Source organism: Denticeps clupeoides, chromosome 1 (genome assembly GCF_900700375.1).
Source record: "Denticeps clupeoides chromosome 1, fDenClu1.1, whole genome shotgun sequence".
Lineage (NCBI taxonomy): Eukaryota > Metazoa > Chordata > Actinopteri > Clupeiformes > Denticipitidae > Denticeps > Denticeps clupeoides.
The window spans coordinates 21,004,752-21,032,053 of record NC_041707.1 but is presented as its reverse complement, the minus strand read 5'-3'; the positions used below and the strand labels follow the sequence as shown (position 1 = coordinate 21,032,053).

Here is a 27,302-nt window from a genome sequence, read left to right as displayed (position 1 = left end):
GAAAATGTGAGTTTCCAGGTTGGATGTGTTTGCAAAGGCCAACAGAATTGATTGATGATGTAATCAGCCTACAATAGCTCAACATCTACTGTTCTTCCATTAATTCTTTATTCTTTCCAATTCATATCCATTTCTCAGTTCATTTCTTTTGCTCTTTTTTGTTTCTTCCCTTATGTTTCTCTTGGTTTAAAACCATAGGGTAATGCAATAAGCATGTGCTCTATTCATCTGAGAAGAAAATTAAGCAGGCTTTTGTACCAAGAGGAAGCTTGGCTGGAGACTAGAACACATGTGTCCACTCAGGGGAGGGGAGATAACAGTTCTAAGGGGCCACCACACTCAGATCTTGCTCCCTTGGGAAGTTGCTGGAGCTCTTTAATCACAAATCACAAGACAGATCTGCACAGTCACTGTCTCAGCCGACCAGTTGGTTGGGTGGAGAAGATAGGAACAAACATGGTCACTACAGAATGCATTGCAGCACAAAATCATATACCTTCCAAATATGTACAGTATCTCACAAAGGTGAGCGCATCCCTCACATTCTTCTGAATGTAGTCAGTGTACAGCTTATATAAAAGTGTAAATTTGCTGTCCCTTCAAAATAACTAAATGCACAGCCATAATGTCAGAACAGGCATCACAATGGTCCACCAGAGAGGTTGAGAGCTCCTACTCAGGTCATATCCAGAGTTCAAAATAGAAGTATTAATGCCAGAATTTCTGCAGAAGTTGAAGGGGTGGGGGTCAGCCTGTCAGAGATCAGACGGTATACCACACACTGCATCAAATTGGTCTGCAGTCCTAGAAAGAAGCACCTTCTAAAGATGATGGACCAGAAAGCCTGAAAACAGTTTGCTGAAGGCAAGCATACTAAGGACATGGATCCTGTAACCATGTCCTGGGGTCTGATCAGACCAAGATAACTTATTTGGTTTAGATGGCGTGTGTGGCGGCAACCAGGCTTGGATGCCAAATTTTTCCTGCTGTCAATTTGTGTTGAAATCCTGATGAACATTAAACAGCAAACGCCAGTGAAACGGCAATCGAACATAGTTACAAAGTGAAGTTAAAACAAATATGCCATTCTGAGGGCATTCATTTCAAATGTCCATGTGGACCATGCTTAACTCCAAACAGACCTCCAAGACAACCTGAGGGTAAAGGTGCTGGACTGACCAACAAAATATTTTGGTGAGTTTGGTGTACTCACTTTTTTGCCATTAATGGCTGTGTGTCTAAGGGGACAGTAAAGATGTGTCAAAAGTGTCAAAGTGTCATATCTTCAGCGTTGTCTCAAGTTAAGATATGAAAAAATATTTACGAAGACGTGAAGGATGTACTCACTTTTGTGAGATACTGTAAATACTATTCTAATGATGACCAACATTACCAAATTCCTAAAAACAAGCTTAGCAGTAGAAGGGATTTCAGCAAGGTATCTTTGAGAGATTTGAAAAGCAATAAAACAAATGTCTTTTGTTAATCCCTGTGTCTAATAATTGTACAACGGGATGGATAAATATGTCTGTGGAATTTGTTATGTGTGATGCTTTTAAAGTCATGACATACTTCAGAAACGTTCAGGCATTTATACATCAATCAACCACAATCATTTTCATATGTCTCTTTTTGTGTTGCTAAAATGTACCTGGCTTACCACATGATCTTAGAAAACAGGATTCATCAGACTGGGCCTTCTATCTTCTATTCCACCATGATCCTGCTTTCATCCTCACATGTCCATTGTAGGTGGTGGTCGCAGATCAATTGCTCATGCTTTGTCAGCAAATTTGTACAGGCAAAATATTCAGAAACATTCAGAAAACAGGACCGTTTATTGGATGGGACTGGATGTTCTGGCTTTTGCAACCCACATGCAATGATCCTTTATCACCCGACACCCTGTTGCTAGTTCACTGGTTGTCCTTACTTGGACCACTGCATACATGGAACACTCCCTGAGAGAGACATTGAACATCACAATATGTCAAATTGTCTTTGTCAAAGTCAGTAAGACCCTGACATTTGCCCATAACCCCTTCTCCTAACTTATCAACTTCAAGAATAACTCAATAGCTAATGCATCACTTATTGTCTTCACAAGGAGTGCGATAAATGTGGAGGCCACTGTGTGTTTTCAGCTTCGTGTATTGATGACCCAAGAGGCTTTGAAGTTACAGTTAGACAAATATAGGCAACCAGGAAAATCCTTAATGGGGAGATCAAAGGGGGCTCTCTGTGCCAGTCATCTTATAAATCAGCCAGTGCGGAGCACTTTACCATCACAGATGCCTTGCATAACCGCATCCAAATGACAAAATCTGAATAAAATAAAAAATGCACAATAAAAAAATTGATTTGTAGAAAATGGATATTTTCTGTGTATATTTGGAAGGTATATTTGAATTACAAACCAAACCAAACCATTCACACTAATTAATTTAATTAATTTATTTATTTATTTCTTACTTCAGTACAATATATTTTTGGATTTTTCACACAATCTTGCTTTACAGCACTATCAATCACATTTATACTCTACACTCCTTAAAATAGAAAACAGCACTGGTGAGCGAGATGAATCTTATGTAAGCCATATATCACATGAGAAAATTGTGACAAGGACACATTTTGTTAGGAAGGTAAAATCACTCATCATTCATATCGTACTCCTTGATGGATTTGACCACTGTTGTTTAGAAATGTTTATTACATCCTCTGGTATTATGTGCCTTTTTTGGTATTGAAGATGCCTTGCAACAATATCTGATTACTACATACCCCTTGAATTATACTTGAATGAAATTAGAGGCTCTTGCATGTGCAACAGACTGTTGATTATTTACATTACATTTTTTAGGGGGCAGTGGTGGCCTAGTGGTTAAGGAAGAAGCCCTGTAATCAGAAGGTTGCCGGTTCGATTCCCGATCCGCAAAGGTGCCACTGAGGTGCCACTGAGCAAAGCACCGTCCCTACACACTGCTCCCCGGGCGCCTGTCATGGCTGCCCACTGCTCACTACGGGTGATGGGTTAAATGCAGAGGACAAATTTCACTGTGTGCACCGTGTGCCATGCTGCCCTGTATCACAAGTGACAATCACTTCACTTTCACATTACATTATTTGGTTGGTATATTATAGTACGTATGTTTATTTCAGATTCAAGATTCAAGTGTGCTTTATTGTCAGCCCAGCCATATACAAATAACGACAGGTCTGAAATAGCATTCTGTGGAGCCAATAGTGCGAAAAATGTACAACACAAGACAAGACAAAGTGCAGATAAGACATGACAGCATAAAGCTGTGAGTAGACAGTCAGATAACCTAGTACATGTACTGTAGTAGCAAAAAACACAAGCTTAAAAACCAGAGGAGTGAGAAGAGGTGGTAGATTGTTTAGGTTTAGGTGTAAAACTGTAATAAAATAGTTTAAACTGACATTGTGTAATGAGGTAGGTATAAAAGGGCAGAATAAAATTGTTTATGAAGAATGTTAAAATAGTATTAGCAATGCAAAAGAAAAAAACTGTCTAAAACCATTTTCAATGCAATGTTAGTAGGTTTCAAGTTAAATGAGAGTGCAATGAAGCAGTTTGTGGTAATATTAGTATTGGTTTTATAAAACTAATTTGAACATTGGAAGAGCCTTTAATATTTAAAAGTTTCTTTATTTAAATTTGCTTGATTTGAATATTTATTATGATAAGAAAATGTGCAAATGGCCAATTTTTATGTTTTATGCCTCTTCACATATGGTTCTTGACATATGACTCAAACTGGTTTCAGATTCATCACGACAAGCTGGGTGCTGCACTCTGCACCCAGCAAAGTGGTGCTGCAAAGAGGCACTTCACAAGCCTCTGTGCACACCGTGGTCAAAGTTGAATTTTGGTGAACAACCAATAGAAAAAGGCAGGGCTCTGAAACCTAGATGAATGAGAGGTGGATTATAGCTGTGATTATAGGTTGATTATACTAATTTGGTAGGGTGGTAGTAGCCTATTTGGTAATACACAAGCTTATGAAACAGACGACCACAAAGTCACAGGTTCAAACCCCACTTACTACCATTGTGTCCCCGAGCAAGACACTTAACCCTGAGTTGCTCCAGAGAGAATATCCCTGTAACTAATGATTGTAAGTTGCTCTGTATAAGGGTATCTAATAAATGCCATAATTGTAAATAATTTAATACAATAGTATAATCATTACCTCGACACCATGAGGAAGTTGGTATGCTTCCAGGTGTTTTTTGATAATGAACACTGCTTTTGTTGGCAGTATGAAGGCAGTATCAAAACTGTGAATGAACACATGTGGAGTTATGTACTTAACAAAAAGTGGAGACCTGGCCTCCACAGTCACCAGACCTGAACCCAATCGAGATGGTTTGGAGTGAGCTGGACCGTAAAGTGAAGGCAAAGGGGCCAACAAGTGCTAAACACCTCTGGGAACTCCTTCAAGACTGTTGGAAAACCAAGTACATAACATGTGTTCATTCATAGTTTTGATGCCTTCAGTGAGAATCTACCAATGTAAATGGTCATGAAAATAAAGAAAACACATTGAATGAGAAGGTGTATCCAAACTTTTGGCCTGTACCATATATGACATAGAAATAGCTCGTGATAGCTATCGACCTACTTAGGTATAGTTACAAAAGGCATTACATAGTGGGATCATGAGGGTGGTGCACAGCAATAGTGATATCCTGCTTTTTGGGCTGAAACCCGGGGTAAGAATTGCACTTTTACTGGATACCGTGTTGGGTCAGAAACAAGAATTGCAAACCCTGCAGAACACATGCCACACACATTGGTCTGATCCGGCTTCAGAAGTAAAAATCCTATTTTTCATAAATGATGTGCTGCCACTGCAGTCAAAAGCATGGTTGTTGTGGCAGCTGTCAGGTGTTTAAAATCCACCATGGAAACTTGGGCTGGCTGTGAAAGTTTTTAAAAGAATGTCCTAAAATTCTTATTTTGGCACAAGAAGTAATTTTTGTCTTTTTCAGACTCATGATATGCTAAACTAAACTATATTAGACAGTAAACAAAAACCTGCTTAATGGTATGGATATCAATAATACATCCCAAACATACAGGATGGAACTACTTTGCAATTGCACAACTTAAATTTCTGAGTTGAAATTGGTATAATGACAGCAATGCAGAAAATCATTCGAATAACATTAAATCTGAACATTTAAATAATTATTGCAGTTTTCTTTAATGGCCACCTCTGCTTGACATGTCAGATCCAGCCTGTGCAGCCGTAGGATGTTCTCCCTCCAGCATGGTTCATGGCATGGCATGGTTCAGTAGGTCATGTGGCCTCACATGAGGACTCAGGATTGGCAGCATCCTCTGGCCCCACAAAAGCAATTAGGCAATCCAAAGTAAACACCCACAGAAAAGTGCAAATGGTCTAAGAAATTGAATTGAGTTTTTTTTTTACATGATCCTCTCAGGCATTGATCCAACTGAACCTCTTTTGGTAAAAGTGCAGCTAACAAGCTTTCACAGGATTGGCAAATTGGGGTACCTTCCTGAACTGTGTAGCTATATGTCTGGTCAGAGGGATTAGGACAAATTGAATTAAAATAAACCTTTTGTGAAGGCTGTAACTGTAGCTCATTACATTTTCTCACAATGGATTTATCAGTGCCTTCAGTCTGATTTAGCTGAAGCCGCAAAGTCCTCTTGCTGTTATACTGTTTCTACCAACCAAATTCACTTAAATAGCCAGAAGGTCTTCAGCACATGCCACCACATTTTAAGTTTTTTTCCCAAAAGTGGGCAATGAAAAAGTAATGAGTACATTTAGACCAAAGGTTATGTGGTCGTCTGGATGACAAATGACTCTGCTCTCTTGCTTAAAGGGAAATTGTTTTAAATGTGTTCTCAAATATCCCTTTTTTACTGTAGGAGGGTAAATTGGCGAATGATGTACCCAAAATCAAACCAAAGGACCTTAGTCATTCATTTTTTAAGTGAAAGTGATTGTCATTGTGAAACACTGCAGCACACGGTGACACAACAAAATTTGTCCTCTGCTTTTAACCATCACCCTTAGTGAGCAGTGGGCAGCCATGACAGGCGCCTGGGGAGCAGCGTATGGGGAGGAACTTTGCACAGTGGAATCTTGAACCACAAACCTTCTTATTACGGATTTGTTTCTTTACCCACTAGGCCTGTTTCATGAAACAGGATTCAATTTGTAGAGCAGGATCCATTATTACGTTGAATTGGTATAGTTCTCAAAGATTTTTTTCCAAATATCAGATGTATAGCTGAAGCTGCTGTTCAGAGCACAATTTATTAAATAAATACATGTATTGCAAAGTGTCTTACATTGTGTGGTGGATCTACCATCTTATTGGGAGAACCAGACATATTTTTAGATTTTTTTAGATTTTTTACATATGGGTTTAAGCAGCTGGTCTATGCAGACTGAAGATGAATCTAGAATTGCGCTTGAATGTGTCTCCAGTTGACCAAGATTATGTAAAAACACAGTCCTGGTCTTACCATGGTCCTGTGAGGTCCCTGACCAACTTCCGTTTGTTGGCATCACTGTCACAACATGGAGGTTAAGGGAAGGACTGGCCTTAACAATTCAAATTGCTTTTGGGGTGAGGTAGGTGAGTAAAGAGTGAGAGAGCGGATGGACATGGAGACTAAAGAGATAAGGGACTGGAGAGCAGCAGAGAGCTCAGAGTATGGGGGAGTATGGCCCCTGGAGAGTTGGGGAGGGTCGTCGTGGCAACCCTCCAGTTCTTCCTGTATTTTCTTGTCAACGCACACATCAAGGGCAGCATCCATTCGTCTCTTCGCTACGCTCTGAATGAGGGAATTAGCCCAGCTCATTTCTCTCTATTTATAGACCTTTGAGGCAAGCATTGTGTGGAGGGAGAGAGAGAGAGAGAGAGAGAGACAGAGCAAAAGAGGTGGGTGGAGGGTTTGTGTAAGTTTGTGTATATGTGTTCGGCACTGACATATTCACAGATGTTTCTCTAGGGTCATGGGCCTTTCACACTATGCTGAACCTTTTACAATGGAGGAAGCTTCAATACATTTTTATTTCTCTGTCTATCAATCTATCTATCTACTTTTTCTATTTTTTTAGTGGAAGATTCTCAGAATCTTTGTTACCTCTCTAAAGCTCACACCAAATTATAGCAGACTCCTTGTTTTCAGCTCTTTCATCCCTTAAAAAAAGGGCAGTAATAAGAAGCCCATATGATATGGTGTCATACTTGCATGTAACAGGAAGTCACTTCAACAAGACTCCCATGAGCACAGGGCATCTTTTGACATGAACATGGGAACTCTGTCTGCTGTACTGCTAGGATATTTATTTTTCACAACATTAAAACATGACTATAGTGTGGTGTGTGGAATGTCCAAAGATACATGCATGCTCTCTCTCCCTTTCTCTGCGTGTGTCTATCTCTGTCACTGCATTTTGCACATGCACACACACACATTTTTATATCTTGTTTAATCTATCTAATCTTTCAAAGACACACTCAAATCATTTTCTCTCAGTGTCTCTCCATCTCTCTCTTGCTCCCTCTCCCATCCTTACTGCCTCCCTCTGAAGCTCAAAGGGCCATCTCTTCAGTGCCGGCTGTAGCTGAGGTGGCGAGTGGCTTTGAATGCAAATCAGACTCGCTCCCCCTTACCCCTTCATCCCTCCATCCTTTTCTCTGCCTTCCTCTCTTTCTCTCGGTCTCACACACTTTCTTTTGCTGGTGCTTCACAAAAGGCTGAATGAAGGGACAAGATCTCATACACAGATATATGGAGAGTGGAAAGAGGGAAGCTGGCATTAAAGCGTAGACCTACTTAGCTTCCATACAGGAAAAAAGAAAGTTGTCATTACAGTCAACTGCAAAATTGCATGAATTCTGAGTTCAACTTTCTTGTGCTACATTGTGGAATGTAGAGAGATTCTTTAAATGGCAGGAGCAGATCAGATGGAAAGCATAGTCAAGGCGATTAACAGACACATTCAGCATGTTTTAAGTGGATTAGGTTGCTTTTTTTAACAGACAGAAGGGAAATGCTGTTCCTGGGCAAACTGGGTAGATTACACAGCAAACCAGCCAGATTAGCAGGCGCCTGTCAGGGAGAGGCAGGGCCATCACAGGAGTTGAGCCACGACGCAAAGCAGGACTCACAAAGCCCTCAAGGGAAGTCCTCATTTTAACTTGATTTGATCTTTCAGTATTATATAATGTGTATGCTTATCATTACCAAGTCTTCACAATAATGACAACAATAATAAAAGGCTATGTAGCCTGAAATTCACTTCCATAAATCTGATTTTCAGACAAAAATCACATCAAAAAAGAAAGAAAGAAAGAAAAAAAACAAGCAATAGAAATACAATGGGTTTAAGGTTGAACAGATAATCTTGGTTTAGGTTGAACAGATAATCTGAGAGACCTGCATTGAACAGACCAGAAAACTGGATATAGGGTGAGGCATGAGTACATTCAATAATAGAATACAACCAGATCATTTCGATTTACAGTAAGAAAGGCTACAATTCATTCTAGATATGTTCATTCATTCAGCACATTACATTCCGGCAGAACCGTGTCTCTAACCTAATCACGTGATTTGGATTTGCTAATAACATAATCACATTTTTATGGTATGTGATGGATTCACTATGTTCAGCTCAGCATTTCAGTTTACACTACAGAACCCTTTATGATCAGGATCCCAGAACATTTACTCAGCTATCCGATTCATGACTTTAGGAAACACTGGAAGAGAATGATTTGCCCTGGGCATGTGTCATTTCTGAAGATGTACTTGCCTTTACAATAATGTTATTGTTTTTGCAAGATGATTATTATTAAGAAACATGGTTCATAGTGACCACGTGATCTTCTGTGTCATGCATAATTCTGTCTGGCATTCATTGTGTGTGTGTGTGTGTGTGTGTTCCAGAGTCATAATTCTCAATGCATGGTGTCATACAGAAATCACTTTAACCTTCATGGCTTCCCGGGTGTCACCATTCCGTAAATGTCATCCCATCTGGCCACTCTCCCTGTGCCTCTGTTCAAACAGCTACCTCGCACAAACAGAGTCGACTCCAAAAATTCACCCGCAGCCTTCCTACAAGCTCACAGTCATTTTCACGCACATGGGCATTGGCTGGTTGTCTCTAAGACAAATTTTTTCTCTATTGATTAAATACAGATTTTTACATATAGACTATATAACCAGATTTGTGAGAAGGAAAATCATGTAAAATAGGGTTTTTAAGATTTTAAGATAAAAGCAAAAAATTAAATCTGACGGATATTATTATTTAATTTGCTATTTACACTACATTTCCCACAATCCCCCAAGTGCAACTGGAAGCCACATCACAAAATAGTGATGAATGCAAGGACATTAACACTGAAAATATCCGGTAAAGCAGTTTTCAGAATAAATGCAGCATCCAGGGAAAGCACTATTCTTGCCCCAGGGTTTAGTCAAAAAACCCTTGCAAAAAATACCTGGCCTCCCTTCTCAGGGTATGTCAGGGTATGATTATATGGTTGAATTAAATACTAACATAAACCTATACTCACTGCTACGATCAATGTCTCCTCCATCTTGGTTTTCGGTGCATGCTTTTTATTGGTCATGTGTCCATGTATCACAGCATGCAGAGGTCAGAGTTCAACCCAAATTAATCGTCGGTCACAGTATGTCTTTGCCAGGTCAGTGGGATAAAAATGAATCAAAGACATTTGCTCCTCACTATACACACCCTAATCTATCATCTGCAAGTACTCCTAACACACAATCTATCCTATTAAACCTGTTCCTCTTACACCCTTTTTCACTTATTCCTGTCCTTTTCATGGTCCTTCTCATCTGGGTTTTCTGAGCAGCCTTCTGTTTTACACACCAATCTGTTCACTCACACTCTGTCCATTCCAAATGCCTCTGTCACACTCAACATTCCCTCTCTCTCACCAGCAGCACAGGTTTTTAGAAAACACACACACCACAATTCTTTGCAGTACTTGTGTTTTCTCATTTTCTCTCAATCACTTTTATATCAGTGCAACATTATTAAACCATGTATTTCAACGCCCATTTTGTTCCATTTATTTCCCATTTAAAACCACTTTCTGTTGTATGAAATCACCCCCCCTTCTCTCTTTTGCTCCCTCTCTCTCTCTTTTATATTATTGAGAGACCCATCGTTGTCAGCGGTATCACCGGCAGATCAATAACACTCAGGCTTGTAGAGACAGAGACAAAGGACAAAGCCGCCCAAGTCCGCTTTCGTTTATGGAGAAGAGCAGTGAGGCATAGAACCGGAGTAACTAGAGCAGACATAACCATTTAAAGCAGTGGCCTCCACCTGCAGTGGGACTGTAGCAGCTATTTAAAGCAGCTTATAGCTACAGGAATATGGGCTGCCAGTAAGCACCACCTGTAACTCCAACCTATCCATAAACCAAACAATCAAGCAATACTTTCACACATTGTGCATCACAGTATTTTCAGAAAACTTGAAATTATGGCACCACTTTATACCAGGTATTATGATTATCAATTTTTGGTACTGTACTATTTTTTTTTGTTTTGGACAGTAACCACAATGTTACCAGTAACCACAATGGTAAGTGGCATGGTAAATGATCCAAGTGCTACTGAGAGAAGCAGCTTTTTGATGTTTTTTTAGGTTTTCCCAGCAGGAACTGCTTATAATTAATTGAAAATGTTTTGTTACAGTGGAGCACTGAGGATTTTTGCACAGTCAGATTGATCTTGGTTTAATGCAAAGCCTTACACAAGCTAATCATTTATTATATTTAGGCAGTGTAAAGTATGCAGGTTGCAGACCTTCCCTAGGTATAGACCACTCATTTTTATGCTTAAATTGGTATTTGATATCTCAACAACCTTCAGTGTTGAAAGTGTGGCCTGATCTTTATCCATGTTGTTCAGTCCTTTGAAATATATGAAACCCCATTGCAATTATGCATGCTTTAGGACACGTTGAGCCTTGCTACGATTATTCATTAGCAATTTAATAAAATAATCTATGCGAAGCTCGAGGGCCATTTAGAGGCGGTTTCAGAAAACAGTTCCTGAAAACAATACAATTAAATTTGCATGCCATATAGGCACATAAAATAAATGTGTTATTTATCCTCTCGAACTCTGGCAGTAATTTATGCAAAATAGACAAAGTGCACCTTACTTTGACAGCTGAAAACCATTGTGGAGAAATCCTTATAGCAAGTGAAATTCTGCATTACAGTGCATTAGTACCGCCATCCAGGAAATGTGATATGTGATTTGACAAACTTGGATGGCAGAGGAGAGCAAGGTTGCTTTGCTTTTTCTTCTATGGTAAAATCTTTGCCCTCAGACTTTTCATGGAGGGAATTCAGGATACAAGTGCTCCCCTAAGACAGACAATGATGAAAGCTGAGAGTAGACTATCTGTTTACATATTATATTAGGAAGGCAAGAACTGGTTTCAGAAATCCACATAATCTTCTATTTATCAGTCATAAAATTATTATTTACTTGTTTTATTTTTTCATTTGTTTTTTCTGAACCTCCCACAATTCAGCAAGAATACTGTATTTCTTTAGAAAAAAAAACAGATCTCTGCGTCATTTTAGGAGAGTGAGCTCTAATGAGGTTCTGTGAAGAATGCACTACAGAATGTTAAAAGTACAACACACTTAATTCTTTGGGCAAGGTTTTAAACTTTTAGCTGGACTGGTTATAGCGTGGACATGCATAAAAGTGAGAAATCGATTTTATGGGATGCCAGATCAAGCTTGATATTTGCCAATCTTCTGTGAGATTTGCACTCTAAGAGTGCTGACCTTCCATGCTGCTTTCCATGTCTCTTCATTATGAGACAAAAGGAAGATTTTGTATGCCTTTGCTATAATTCTGGTAATCAATATTAATATTGACCATATGTTTCATTGAAAGGATCAGCTATATCACAGGCAAAGAAAGAAAGGAAAATATATTGAAGATGCTGTGAAAACATTGTGTAAGGAAAGGTCCAATTAAAAGGATTCTGATTGAGGCCTGAAGTTCTGTCTCATTAACTGTTGGACTGGTAAGACAAAGATGAAATTTGTTCTATTTCTTAGGCCTACATTCCAATATGACCTTTCACCTTTGTTGTCATGGAAACCCACAGTGGCAACACAGCCAGACAGGCAACAGTGCCTGACTTTTTATAAAGCTTTTAGCATAACTAGATCCACCCTAAAATCCATACTAACAGCAAAACATTGTTGAAAGAACAATGTTCTAACCAGACCATGCCTACAGCAAAGGTCATATTTTAGTCACAGTGTAGTGAGTTTAATGACCAGTTAAACTGGGCTGTTTGCCTCACTATTTAATTAATCAGATTAATCATGAGTAATGGGGGAATCCCACTAAGTTTCGGCAGAGCACTCATACAGTTAAGACCCTAAATGCTAAATTCAGAAAATCAAACTGCACTGCTTAAATGACTATGTATGAATAATTAGGTGGTAGTAGCCTAGTGGGTAAGACACTCGCCTGTGAACCAGAAGACCCGGGTTCAAATCCCGCTTACTACCATTGTGTCCCTGAGCAAGACACTTAACCTTAAGTTGCTCCAGGGAGACTGTCCCTGTAAAATACTGACTGTAAGTCGCTCTGGATAAGGGCGTCTGATAAATGCTGTAAATGTAAATGTAGAAGCTAACTGAATTATATGATTCTCAGTTAAATATTGTGTCAGTCATATAAGCAACGCCCTCCATGATCTTTGTAATCATTCAACAAAATATAAAAAAATATATTAAAAATGAAGCTTATTAAGCCATGACTTGTTTTTATTGTTTAAAGTTGTGAGAATGACACAAATACATTTTTTTTAGTTGTGTGCTTCGGTTTTTATTATGGCCATTTGCACATACTCCCGAATGTTACATGAATAAGAATTTAAATCCAAAAACACATTTCCACTGCATTTCAGCATTTTTTTTTCCACTGCATTTGTCTCCTGAGATTATTTCAGTGATTCACTCCTTATCACAAGTGTGAGTGTTGTCAAGCACAAGGCTGGAGATCATTCTGTCATGTTGATAGAGTTAGAAGAGCAGACTGGATGCTTTAAAAGAAGTGAAAAATTTAAGGAGAGAGGTTTACGTGTTGTGAAGAAGGCTTCAAGGTGCCCAAAAAAGTCCAGCAAGTGCCAGGACTGTCTCCTAAAAATGATTCAGCTGTGGAATCGGGGTGCCACCAGTGCAGAGCTTGCTCAGGAATGGAAGCAGGCAGGTGTGGGTGACTCTGCATGCACAGTGAGACGAAGACTTTTGAAAGATGGACATGTGTCAAGAAGGGCAGCAAAGAAGCCGCTTCCGTCCAAGAAAAACATCAAGGACAGACTGATATTCTGCAAAAAGTACAGGGATTGGATTGCTGAGGACTGGGGTAAAGTCATTTTCTCTGATCTCTTTGGGGCATCTGGAAAAATTATTGTCTGGAGAAGAAAAGGTGAGTGATACCATCAGAGTGATACCATCAGTCCTGTCTCGTGCCAACAGTAAAGCATCCTGAGATCATTCATGTGTGGATCTGCTTCTCATCCAAGGGAGTGGGCTCACTCACAAGAACTCAGCCACGAATAAAGAATGGTACAAAAAACATTCTCCGACAGCAACTTCTCCCAACCATCCAAGAACAGTTTGGTGAAGAACAATACCTTTTCCAGCATGATGGAGCACCGTGACGTGGCACATGCCAAAATAATCCCCACAAATTCTGACAACTCCAAGTACTGATCATGAAGGAACAGGTTGCCATCAGTCAGGATTTGGCCCAGAAGTTCATTGACAGCATGCCAGGGCGAATTGTAGAGGTCTTGAAAAAAGGGGCCAACACTGCAAATAAAAATTGCATAGTTGTCAATAAAAGCCTTTGAAACTTGTAATAAAATGCTTGTAATTATACTTCAATACACAACAGAAACAACTGACATAAAGATCTAGAAACACTGAAGCAGCAACATTTGTTAAAATCAGTATTTGTGTCATTCTCAAAACTTTTGCCCATGACAGAAAGTTTTGTATACATAGTATACAGTATACAGTTGATATTTGCCTTCACATATTACAATGTTTATGTCACACGAACCGGGATCAGAACGAGAGAGACGTGTAGGAGGAGACGAGAAACCTCTGTGCGGCGGGACGCATGGAGGCAGGTAAATTCCTCCGGGTTAATCTGCGAACGCGGACGGCGCGAGCCGCAACACCACACTGATGTTGTCATTCGTGTTTTAAGCCACAAGACAGGACAGAACGGGACGACATGAAGGAGTTCAGGATTCACGATAACAGAGAGGACAGGTTTCAGAGCCGAGTCTAATGACGTGTGTCATTCAATGACCGAGCAGATGGCAGCTGCTCACTCGCCAATTTATAGAAGTCACGTTACCTCGTTTCCGTGTTGCTCCCAGTCACATGATGGAATCATGTTCCATCATGCGTGACAGTACCCCCCCTCCAGGGCCGACCCCCGACAGCCCCGAAGTGGAGGCGGTACTCTATTGGTACTCAGTCACCAGAGACGGGTCCAGGATGAAGCGACTCGGGATCCAGGACCGTTCCTGAGGTCCATAGCTGGTCCAATGCACCAGATACTGGACCCCCCGACCCCTGCACTGAGAGGCAATAATGCGCTCCACTGTGTACGCCGGTCCCCCGTCGACGATGCGTGGCGGTGGCGGTTCTGGAGCCGGAGGATGAAGAGTGGATCTGACAACCGGGTGGACACGGATGGCAGGAGGGAGTTGAAGACGGTAGGTGAGGGGGTTGATCCGGCTGAGTATCGAGGGGACAGTTCCTGTGACGTAGATCTTGTGTGGATAGCCACACTCTCTGTCCCACTCGGAAGTGCAGTTGGCGAGGGTGCCGGCGGTCATGCTGGGTGGACATCCTTCGTGAGGCGGCAAGGAGGGCTGACCGCGCTGATTTCCAGGCCTTTCGGCAACCACGGATTAACTGACGGGCCGAGGGGACCTGATGAAGGTTTGGTGAGAGCAGTGAGGGGTGCTGCGACCGCACTGTAGCCACGGATGAAGCGACAATAGAAATTCGCAAACCCAAGAAACTGTTGCAGTTGTTTCAGGGTCGTGGGTAGGGGCCACGACGCCACTGCTTCCAGCTTCTTGGACTCCATGGCCACACCCTGGGACAAGATGGTAAAACCCAGGAATGTGGTGGAGCGCTGGTGGAAGTCGCATTTCTCCAGCTTACAGTACAGTCGATGGGCGAGCAATCTCTTCAGTACTGCTCTCACGTGTTGGATATGTGATTCCAGGGTGGGCGAGTAGATGAGTACATCGTCCAGGTAGGCATACACCCACCATCCCAACATGTCCTGGAGAGTATCGTTGATGAACTGCTGGAAGACGTCGGGTGCATTGCATAGACCAAATGGGATGACCAGAGATTCAAAGTGCCCAGTGGGTGTGATGAAGGCGGTCTTACACTTGTCGCCCTCTCAGATGCGAATCAGGTTGTAGGCCATACGGAGATCCAGCTTAGTAAAGTACTTTGCTCCCGAGAGGGCGTCGAGGGCGGTGTTGGTTAGGGGTAATGGTGTTCGATTTTTGACCAATTGCTCTGCTTTCGAGAGGGAGTAGAGATGTACTTTCAGGGTAGTGGTTCCCGGTAGCAGGTCAATGGCCATGTCGCCTGGTCGATGGGGAGGCAGCTGGGCAGCTTTGGCTGGGCTGAAGACGGTGACTAGGTCATGATAACAGGAGGGGACGTTGTGTAACTCTGGACGGGTCGGCTCTGGGTTTGAGGTGGCAGACGGGGAGGGCTGTGGCAGAAGGCAATGGCGATGGCAGTGCGCTCCCCACTCCAAAACCATGCCTGATGACCATGAAAGATGGGGTTCATGGAGGGACAGCCAGGGGAACCCGAGGAAGAGTGTTGAGGTGATAATATTGGTCACAAGGATTGGTCACAAGGATTTTCTCCACATGGGAGTCGAGCTGGAGTTGAAGAGGGACCGTGCGGTGAATGACCGGATGACAATCCACGGAGGTGATTGTGAGAGGATTTGTGAGGAATTCCAGGGGAATGCGATGTAGTCGGACGAAGGAGTGGTCTATGAAATTTCCAGCCGCCCCGGAATCCACAAAGGCTGTGGTGGAGATGACTCGCTGATTCCATTCCAGGACGGCCGGACGAGTGAGTCGGGAGGTCGGCGTCATCAGATGGGGAGGAAGTGACACAGCTGACTGTGCCGTGCTGATCAGCTGGGCATCCTGTTTCCAGGATGAATAGGGCATGTCAGGCGGAGGTGTGAAGGGGAAGCGTAGTACGCGCACAAACCCTCCCGAAAACGCTGCTGCTTTTCTTCGGGCATGAGGCTTGTCCGTCCCAGCTGCATGGGTTCCCCCCTATGGTCTGGAGGAGTGACGGTGGGCTGAGGTGGTGAGGAAGGCGGTTGGGGAGCATCTCCCGGCTGACCATCTCCCCACGAATTCGTGGGGCCAGTCCTTCATAGTAAATCATCCGGAGGGCGTGGGCATCCAGCGGAGTCTTTGCAGCCAGGGTCCGGAATCTTGCGGTGAACTGGCTGACAGATGAAGAACCCTGGCGCAGATGGTAAAGCTGCGATGCGACGTCTTCCACACCGTTCGGATGGCAAAAGGTGTTTTTCAATTCCTCCACAAATTCAGAATATGACAGGGATGCAGAACTGGGTGAGCTGATTTGCGCGGCCACGCTCACTCTGCCGCGGGACCGACGAGTAATGTGAGTAATAGGGCGATTCGAGATAGGGAGTTGGGCTAGGGTGGTAGTAGCCTAGTGGGTAACACACTTGCCTAAGAACCAGAAGACCCAAGTTCAAATCCCACTTACTACCATTGTGTCCCTGAGCAAGACAGGGGGGACTGTTGCTCCAGGGGGGACTGTCCCTGTAGATTCTGATTGTACGTCGCTATGGAAGAGGGCGTCTGATAAATGCTGTAAATGTAAATGTAAATGGGTAGCGGCCAGGCTGCAGCTCGAAAACCAAGTGGTGAGGAGGGCCTCGCCGTTCCCCTCGGTCCCGTTACAGCGCTCCGGGAGCGCCAAACTGGGTTCGGGAACCGCGGGGGGGAGAGGACCCTGCGCAGCATTCGCCGCTTCATGCTCTCGGTGTGCGACAGTCATCTCATGCAAACGCTGCCGCAGGAAGCAAACCTCCTGTGACAGACATTCAATCAGATTTTCCTGCCGCGCTACTCGATCACATAAAGCAGTGAAATCTGAAGCATTTACTGGCTCGGTCATTCTGTCACACGAACCGGGATCAGAACGAGAGAGCCGTGTAGGAGGAGACGAGAAACCTCGGTGTGGCGGGACGCACGGAGGCAGGTAAGTTCCTCCGCGTTAATCTGCGAACGGCGCGACCCGCAACACCACGCTGATGTTGTTGTTCGCGTTTTAAGGCACAAGACAGGACAGAACGGGATGACAGGAATTAGTTCAGGATTCAGGATAACAGAGAGGACAGGTACGATCTTACTTTGAGTGAGGGTTTCAGAGCCAAGTCTAATGACGTGTGTCATTCAATGACCGAGCAGCTGGCAGCTGCTCTCTCGCCAATTTATAGGAGTCACGTTACCTCGTTTCCGTGTTGCTCCCAGTCACATGATGGAATCATGTGACAGTTTAGAGAGCTCTGTGAAATCTGAAGGTCCATCATAAAATTATCTATAAAATTATGAGTAATTGAATAATTGAATCTTTTTTGCACTATTTTTATTTTTGTAACTCCGAAACCACAGTGAAATGTTTTTGTAAACATTTCATGAAGGACTATTTCATATTCTATCTTGTGCTATTTTTTGTGTAGCAAATCTACTCCAAAACTGATTCCTTGTGTTTTTATTTATTTATTTATTTTTGCGGAAGGCTCCGAAATTCTGTGCTTCTGCCAAAGGCATTTGCTTGTCTCACTCAGCTCTTTAGTTATTTGGCTAAGGAACTCCATTATCAGAATCATTTCATCCAATGCCTTCAGCTCATATAGGTGCTCTGTCTTTGACTTAAGCTTTTCAATTCCATCCACCTTCTGCACCAGCATCATTTTTAATTTGTGGGCCTGAACCTTGTAGAAGGGAAAACTTATTTCTTAGCAGTCTTTTTTGTCCACTTGTTCGACCTGCTGGCCTCAACCATGTCGATCACCATCTGCTTCCCACAACAGTTCATTATGTTATGAGCCCACTCTACCATCATTTGGCAATGGAACCTCTAAACTTTCTACGCTGTGGCTAGACATTTGCACCAAGCCATAGTCCTTCTGTGCAGGGGGAAATAGGATATTCCAACAGCATCATGTTCAAAGTTCAAATGATAAAATGATAATTACTTGTGCTTTGCAGTGATGATGTAACGCATTCTGATAAGCTGATTGGCCGTTAGAATTTTGGGTCAGTTCCTGCTTTGCATCAAATGTCCCAGGAGGAGCTCCAGCAGCCATGACCCTGAATAACAGAACTAAGGAGTTAAGGAAATACAGCTCAAAACTTGCAAGGAATTATTATGCTGCTCAGCAGGCCTGCCATGTTTTCCCTCTTGGTCTTGTCTTCATGCCAGAGGTATGGCTGTTTGTCATTTACTTGGCCAACCATTGTGTCTACGATTTTTTTCAAAAAAGTTTAACTTGAAACTCCAGTCTGCTTTGAAGGCTTTGTCTGGTAAAGTCTTTAATGAGGCAGTGATACTACCTTGTGTTGTTTCTGCCTTGGTGTTTGACCTGTGTAATGAAACCGTCTTCCACAGCCCCATCTTGTTAGCGCTTTCCCATCAAGTTTTATGCCTCCTACATGGCTTTTTCTGTTTGAGCAAATGATTATTTCTTATTCTGAGTTGATTGATCATATACCTGAACACAATCCTACATTCACGCACACACACACACATATATATGAGGTTGGTTGGTACACTGTTCGGGTGAGTCCCTGCCCCATGCCAAATGTCTATGGCGTTGAGTGGTTATGAAAAAAAGAGTGAGCGAGAGTAGTATCATGTAGTGTATGTATTTAGTGTATATAACATAGAACCTTTTGATATAACCTTTTGGTAGATGCAGGTTCCCTTAGGTTTTTTACTTTGGGACAAATTGTTAAGTGAGGCAGTAGCAAATGAATATCCCTTTTTCATTCCTTTCTTTCCAAATATGTAGCAGAACCTAAGGTGGTTTTCTAAGCATTTAGAAAATACTTCCAGCCAAGTCCAACTGCAACTACAACATAAAAATGACAAACTCTAGGCCATTGTGGTCTCTCATCTGCACATGATTATGTATATAGTGGCAAAATGTAGCCATTCATAGTTTCAGAGCAATCTTGACTTCATTTTTTTGTAAATTGATCACCCCACATTTCACATAGTGAACCTTTTTAAAATATCATTGTTTAAAAGTCTTTTTTGTTTATATTTTTTGTCTGTTCTTCTCACGTCTTATTCAACTCCACTAATATTAGTTCAAATGTAATAAAGAAAACCCTAACCCAGTGTGATCAAAGCAGTGTTTTATCCATCCTTCTGGATGTTTTCAGATGGGGCATTTCTCTTTCCACAAGGTAAACTGTGCAACATACACATACACCATCTGCTGATGAGGTCTGTTCTGAGGCAAGGGTGGCAGACTCAAGCTCCTCTGGTGATGTCCTGTGTATGTGTGTGTGTGTGTGTGTGTGTGTGTGTGTGTGTGTGTGTGTGTATGCAGGTGACTCATCCATACAAGAAAGGACTGAACTGTTGTCACATGCACACATATAACATTTTTGTTGATTATAAATGTCATAACCCTGTATATAATAAGATATTTCAATATTTCAATGTTTGTGAGGACATTGTGAGACAAACACAAATGCGTACACAAGGTGCAGCTCTTAAGACTGGGCACTGTTCTGATTTGTGTTGTGTTAGTGTTGTTGTTTAGGCCAAGGCTATAAGGGGGGAAATGAGGTTTGCTTAGTTTTGCTAAAAGAAGTCGTTTTTTCTGCATGTGTGCCAGCACAGACACACACACACACGCACTCACAAAGCTTTGCAGAAGGTACAGCAAAAGCAGATTGACAGCTATTGTGGAAAGAAATGCAAATCTTTCTGGTTCTTAATTTTTACATCATGCTGCTCTCAAGCAATTTAATAGCGATGGGGGAAAATGGAGCCAGTCTACATAGACTGTCATTTCACAAGCTCTTGAGCCAGTATTGGTCTTTTCACTCTGTCAGACTACCTCATATGTCTGCTTTTTGCAAATAGCAAAGGCAATCTATGACATGTGAAAAGAAAATCTGAATTATGTGCAGTGTTTTTATCTTTGATACCTCAATGTCTTTGATGCCTTTCTGTTCACCCCATTCAATATGCCATTCACATCTTAAATATATCATTTACAGGGGTTCTGTACTGTCTTGTACCTCCACTTTTGGACTTTCCTAAAGGTAAAGTCACCTAAAGGTGCCAGAATTCATTTTTACATGGTTTGCTGTTCTTCTGATGTCCCAAATGCAGGAACTCCTTTAATCATTTTGATTCATAAAGCTGAAATCAAGATCTTGAGACAGCTAGATTTGTTAACAATGCTGACAGGTTTGACTAGACCTAGGTTGAACAACATTTCCTGTATTTGTCTATATTGCATGGAGACTCTGTTAGCTCTATTTCTACAATGGTCTACCCATGTATCATATTCTTATAGAAGAACTGCACTTTGGACCAAACACATAGTGAAATGTTTTTGATAGCACAGAAAAGTGTGAAGTAGATATAGATATTAATATAGTATTAATGATCTATTAGTGTTTTTACCTGGAATTTATTTTCTTCTGAGGAAACATACCTGCTTGGGCACAAAGTAAACATTTGCAACCCCCACTGTTCCCACTAATTATAACACTGAACCATATGCAGTTAAATTTATATAGAAACCAATTCAGGTGTGGGGAACTTGATTCCTGGAGGAATGCATACAGGTATCTGGGATGTACTCAGCCAATGATAAAGTTATATAGAGCCATGGGAGGAGCCTTTATCACTGGCTGATCGAAATGTCTCAAAAAGTGCATTTAAAAAAATAAAATATAAATGTAAACCAGATGATCCACATTTTTAGGGAAAATGAAAAAACTGTACTTGATTCACAACACAAAGATTCACACACAAATGTGAAATATAGGGTCCCTGGTGTGTCCATGGGATTATGTGCAGATTTCATACTATCATGTACCACACAATGACAATCACTTTCACTTCACAACCTATAGTTGTTTTTCTTTTATAAGAAATGTAACATTCATTTCCAACATGTGGTTTCTTTTGTAAAGTTAAAGTTATAGATTTCAGAGAATGTAAGGATTGTTATGCAGTGTATTGCTGCATGTATAAATGAATGTATAATTGCTGTGTACTATTGCTGCAGATTTTTTTTTTCTAAAAATAAGAAAAAGAACAGAAGCAATGGGTTAACATGTGCTGAGAGCTTACTCTGAAATATTAAAACGCTCCCTCGTGTATATTTGTGGGTGTTTTGACAGGGTTTCATGCCCTCCCCATGGGTCTCACCCTTGGCATCATCCTTTTTAGAAAAAGTGTGTGTGTGTGCGTGCATGTGTATGTAAGAGAGAGTGCGAAGGCGTTATTTTTTTTTCTTCTTGAGTGCCACTGAGGTTAATTCCTTATTCTTCCTCAGTGATTTTTCTTTCCCTCCCTTGAAGCCAAATAAAAGGAATAAACATGACTTAAAGGTGAAACACAATGATAAATTTCCCATGGGTGGAAGGGATAGCACATTTTCTCTTTTAACTTTGCAAAAAGTTTGTCTTTCTTGCCATGATGAGACTGTTGTTGTTGGGCTACTGTATTGTTTTGGTTTTTTTTTGTCTTCTTTAAAAATGAAACATCAAGCAAAATAGGCATAACAACTTTGACCTCTTGTTAATATTGTCTTTTTTTACTCCTTCTTCTTTTCTTTTTTGATTTTTTGTCTTTTTTGCCAGAGTAATCTTTTTTGAATTTTCTCTTTTCTCTTTTTCCCCCCTTTTTTCTTAACCCTAGGTCCACTCACAAAAAAACATGATGAATCTTCGATGAACAGGCCGAAAGATGAAGGTACTTTTGTTGCATGTTTTTTTTTTCTTCTTCTTTTTTTCTTGAATTTTTTATACATCGTTTTGGGGGCATTTACAAATTTTATCTGAGACACTCGTTTATTTGCTGTGGGTTATGGGATACAGTAAACAAACGTGTGTGTGTGTGTGTATATATAATGTCTGACACATTGCTTTTAAAGGATTGATGAAATACCTTTAGAAAGCATTGCATATACTACAGAGCATTTGTTCTTTAAATATTCATAAGAAGAGTTTCTTTAACCATAGACTCATTCAGAGTTCTCAGGGGTGTTAACATATCTTGGTGTCTAGCCTGTATTTCAGAATGCAGAAAACGACATGTTTGACAGCTTTAGTGAAATATTTATTTGCCAAAGCTTTAATCATTAGGATATTTAGATTTTTTTTTTAAAGATTGAGATCCACACACCCATATCTCACAAAAGTGAATAAAACAGTCACATAAAAAAATATATTATATATTTCCCTTGGACAGCACAGAAGATATGAAAGTGTATATAACATAATGTCAGTGTACAGCTTGCATAACATAATTTCCTGTCCCCTCAAAAAAGCAGTCATTAATGTCTTAACCATTGCCAACATAAGTGAGTGAAATGTCCATTTTGTGCCCAGTCAGTCAATATTTTGTTGTCACTCTTATGGGCATGGAGTTCACTAGAGGTTGCCACTGGAATCTTCTGCCACTCCTGCATTGTGGATGTTAGAGATCCATGGTTCTTACTGCCATTAATAAACTGTAAAAGTCATGGAATTTAAAAGAGAATTTTCAAGGTCTTGAAAAGTTTCGAAATACAAAATATTCCAGGACCTCGGGAGCTGCATGTCTCCTCTGGCTTGTGCAAACTTGAAGGAAGAAATGGTCAGCTCTAATTCTTGGTGGAATAGTAATTTTTTTTATTTGTAACAGGGTAGGTGGAGCCTACATTACATTATAACACACCCAGTTTCTTCTTACCGAATACAGAGAACGTAGGGCTGCATGGTTATGGCCAAAATGATAATCCTGATTATTTTTATCAATATTGTAAGCATGATTACTATTGTTTCTCATAATTTTAGGTACAATGCATTTTATTGCACTTTCTGTTTGAAATAAACAGTAAGTGAACAAGGCTTTCAGATTTTTGGAGATAAAAAGTCATCCTGTCAACGTTTTCTGGCTTAAAAGATGACTGAAGGCAAATCACTATGAGAATGCTTAATTTTTATGTTTAATATGAAAGATGAACATTCATTTACCTGCTTGTTTGGAAAAAAACAGTGCAGGTCCATAAACAGAGGCATTTTGTATAGATTTGTCAAGAACTAAATACAATGAACTAACTAAGCAATATATAGAGGTGTCAGAACAGAACCTATGCCTGTCCAATGGGGTGGGGGTGGGAAGAAGATTATCTGGTCTGTAACCTGAATAACGTTATTTGTCAAACACAAAATTACATATAAGATCATAAAATAAAATCTTACTTATGAAATGTTATGCATTGATTCTTTTGCTCGTAATTATAGCCGTATGTGGTGCAAAAGTCCAGCATTTTTGCTCGCACCGTCAGAGAAACAGGATTGTATGAGGTTGCAACCCTGTCCAAATATGACTGCAGTATTCAGTGTTGGGGAGTAACAGAATACCTGTACCGGCGCTACATATTTAGAATACAAAATATGAGTAACTGTATTTCGTTACAGTTACTGTTTAAATGAGTGATAATCAGAATACAGTTACTTTGTTGAAATAAATGGATTACACGGTGGTCTTTTCCTCTTTCATATGTTAGGCTATCCCCTCTCTATCTCCTCTCTAATTTTGGTAATTCTACACAGCATGGACCACGCATAACACAGGTGTTCTGTCGAAACATGCTGTCTATCGAGAAGCAATGGGAGTCCCTCAAGTTTGCGCTATCCATGCTATCCCTGAAATTGTAAATAAATAGGATTCAATTCACTATTACACCATGATCTTTATACTCTTACAGTGCACATGGACTTTAGTATTGGTGCCATTTAAAGTGATTTTGTACTGGGAGCATTATTTGATAAGGGATATTTGTCTGTCAAAGGATGCTACCCCTATCAAACCATGCCCCTCATACTCATACAGTGATTATACTCAATTGTCATTGAAGTGGAACCCTATACGGTACCACTTTTCAACAAAGCAGCATAAATCGTCAGAACACCGGAAACCCAAACAAAACAGGCAATAAGGGGCTCTAATGTAAGCGTCCTGTTAACGTTGATGGACCTGGAGCCAGCACATCAGAGCATTTCTTACTTACAAGAAATGCATTTCTTACTTCGAAATTCCAACACCACTTCACATTTAAAGAAGAAAGGGATGTGTGAAATTTGACCATGCAATGCAAACACTGTTTGCCAGCAACCAAGCTGCTCTCAGCGTCAAAAGACTCCACATTCAACCCTAAGAAACATCTTGAAGTAAGTTCTTTAAAAAAAATAAATAAATAACCTTTACTGCAACTCCCTTGTTTTAGTTGTGGTAGCTACCTGGGTTATGTGCCACTTCACTATCTTCGATGTACTATTGCTGTGTGATTTATTACTATTACTCATCACCAATCTGTGATTGCTACATTCATGTAGTTGTAAATAGCATCCAAAGTATTCAGAATACGTTACTCACATTGAGTAACTTAACGGAATACATTACAAACTACATTTTGGGGCATGTATTCTGTAATCTGTAGTGGAATACATTTTAAAAGTAACCTTCCCAACACTGGCAGTATTGATGCATGCTGAGAGGTTGAATGCGACATCTAGTGTATGTGTCTATGGTTTATATATCTATTATCAATTAGGGTTGCCAGCTTTTTCAAACCAAAATGAGGGACACTTTCCTGCAGATGCATGCACAGCCACGCACATCTCACATCAAAATTTGAGATCGCCACTCAGTCAGTGCTTTTGTTCAACCCATAGGGATTGGTTATTTAAATGAAAATATTGAAAATGATCATCTTAATTTAATCATGGCAGTCAAAATCGGGATTGTGATTAAAATCCGATTAATTGTGCAGCCATACGAGAATACAGCTGCTGTTATTCTCTGGCTCTGCACAACAGAGACGATTCCTAATCGCCCACCTACTCTAAACTGTGTTTAAACCCCACAGGTAATTTTTTTTTAAATAACTGTCCATATAGGCAATATTGACTTGTAAATGATTAACCAACAATATGGTTTACAAAGCTCTTCATTTGAAGAACAATTCTACAAAAACGTAACTTACTGAAAAAGTGTTACTGCTTATACGGCCTCATGAGCTGAAATTAAAACAAGATAAATTAACAGAAAATCTAAATTAAAAGTGCAAGTGTTTTAAGGGCTTGAACTTGATTATCATCTCAGCCTGATGATCAGTTTGCTGCTGCCTGTTGTTGAAAGGCAGCAGGGAGAGGGAACACTTGACTGGTACATTTATTGCTGCATGTAATGTGTTTTATAGATGCATTGTTCTTTTCATCATTTTACTCATGCTATAAATGAGGTGTCAGGTGATGCATTTTGTTTAGTGCAAAAATGGAAAAATGACTTGTAATACGTGCAAAGGTCTCAGGTCTAACTGATTAATGCGCTAATCCATGGCTACACCCACTCTGTCTATCTGACGGGTCCAGGCTAGAGCTGAAAGTCTTGTAAGTTGGGTCAGGCTTCAAAAGGGTTGGGACGGGTCAAGCTCGCACAGTAAATGAGCGTTCAGCAAACACAATCTTTTGGTCTATAGTTCGTATTCATTTTGTATGAGTCACTGCTTATAAATTTATTACGGTGACTGGTAAAAGTGTTTCACGTGTTGTCCATTTGATTTTTTAAATGTTAATTTGATTTTCGATTCTCAGCAATCGTCAGGTGATGATGGCAGGGAGTTACAGTGCCACTCACAGGTGTTGAGGGTGTTAAAACACTTATATTGTAGACAATATTTCATATTGTGTTCCCATGAGGACGTTTTAGAGAAAGTGTTTTTATATGGACGGTGTGTGATCTGATCACTGAGTTGATTTTTATTTCGATCATCGATTGTTTTAAGTTAAGCTTTTCAGGGCTCTGAAATTTACTTTAACATAATTTTGGGGAATTGTACTTTTTGTGATTTATTTTTTCAGAGAAAAATTCTGAGAACATATGGTCATCGAGTTAGAGTAATTTAAAAGTCATGAAAATTATTTTGTAAAAATGGGTAAGAACCCTGGAGATTATTCCTCACCTGGTTGCCGTCACACATGCTTGACACCATCTGAACCAAATAAGTTTATATTGGTCTCATCAGACCACAGGACATGGTTCCAGTAATCCATGTCCTAAGCCTTTTTGTCTTAATCAAACTGTTTGCTGGCTTCCTTCTGGGACAATTTGATTGTGTGGTCTGTGCACTAACAGGCTGACACCCCCCACCATTGGAGAAATGCTGGCAGCAGTCACACATCAATTTTCAAAAGACAACCTCTGAGCACGTGCTGTCAACTTCTTTGGCGGACCATGGTGAAGCCTGTTCTGAGGGGAATCTGTCATGTTAAACTGCTGTATGGTCTTGACCACCATGCTGCAGCTTTGTATCAGGGTATTAGCAATCTTCTTATTACTCAGGCCATCTTTATATGTGAGAGCCATAACACAAAGTTTACCACACCTGCTCTCCATTCACACCTGAGACCTTGTAACACTAACTCACATGATACTGGGGAAGAAAAATGGATAATTGGGCACAATTTTCACTTAGTATTTTTCTCACTTTTGTTGCTAGTGGCTTAGACATTAATAACAATGTGTTTAGTTACTCTGAGGGGTTAGCAAATTTACACTTTTATACAAGATGCACACTGACTACTTCACATTTTAGCAAAGTGTCATATCTTCAGTGTTGTCTTGAAAGTAATTTTGACTCTGCCTTTGTTTTTACCTAAAGCTTATCCTAATTACACGGTTTCCATTTTAAATATTGTTTAAAAGACATGGGAATTCAGATTATTGCATATCATTTTGCCCAACAATTACAAACTATTTCACTCTTTATGTATTTTAAGCTCTTTTTTCAGGGAAGTAGCATCTTTTTTTATTCCTTGGAATCACTCTGT

At 40.6% G+C, this 27,302-nt stretch overlaps 1 protein-coding gene across 4 annotated transcripts in view; it reads left to right on the top strand.

Moving 5' to 3' along the window:
- Positions 1 to 27,302, top strand: part of nlgn2a (neuroligin 2a) — a 132,560-nt gene that overhangs the window by 47,477 nt on the left and 57,781 nt on the right. For 2 of the 4 annotated variants that reach the window (XM_028993410.1, XM_028993342.1), the window contains exon 3: positions 22,123 to 22,176. The exons of the other annotated variants lie outside the window; for them this stretch is intronic. In XM_028993410.1, the coding sequence (XP_028849243.1) occupies positions 22,123 to 22,176 (54 nt within the window). The remainder of the gene's footprint in view (positions 1 to 22,122; positions 22,177 to 27,302) is intronic. 4 annotated transcript variants of the gene reach the window in all.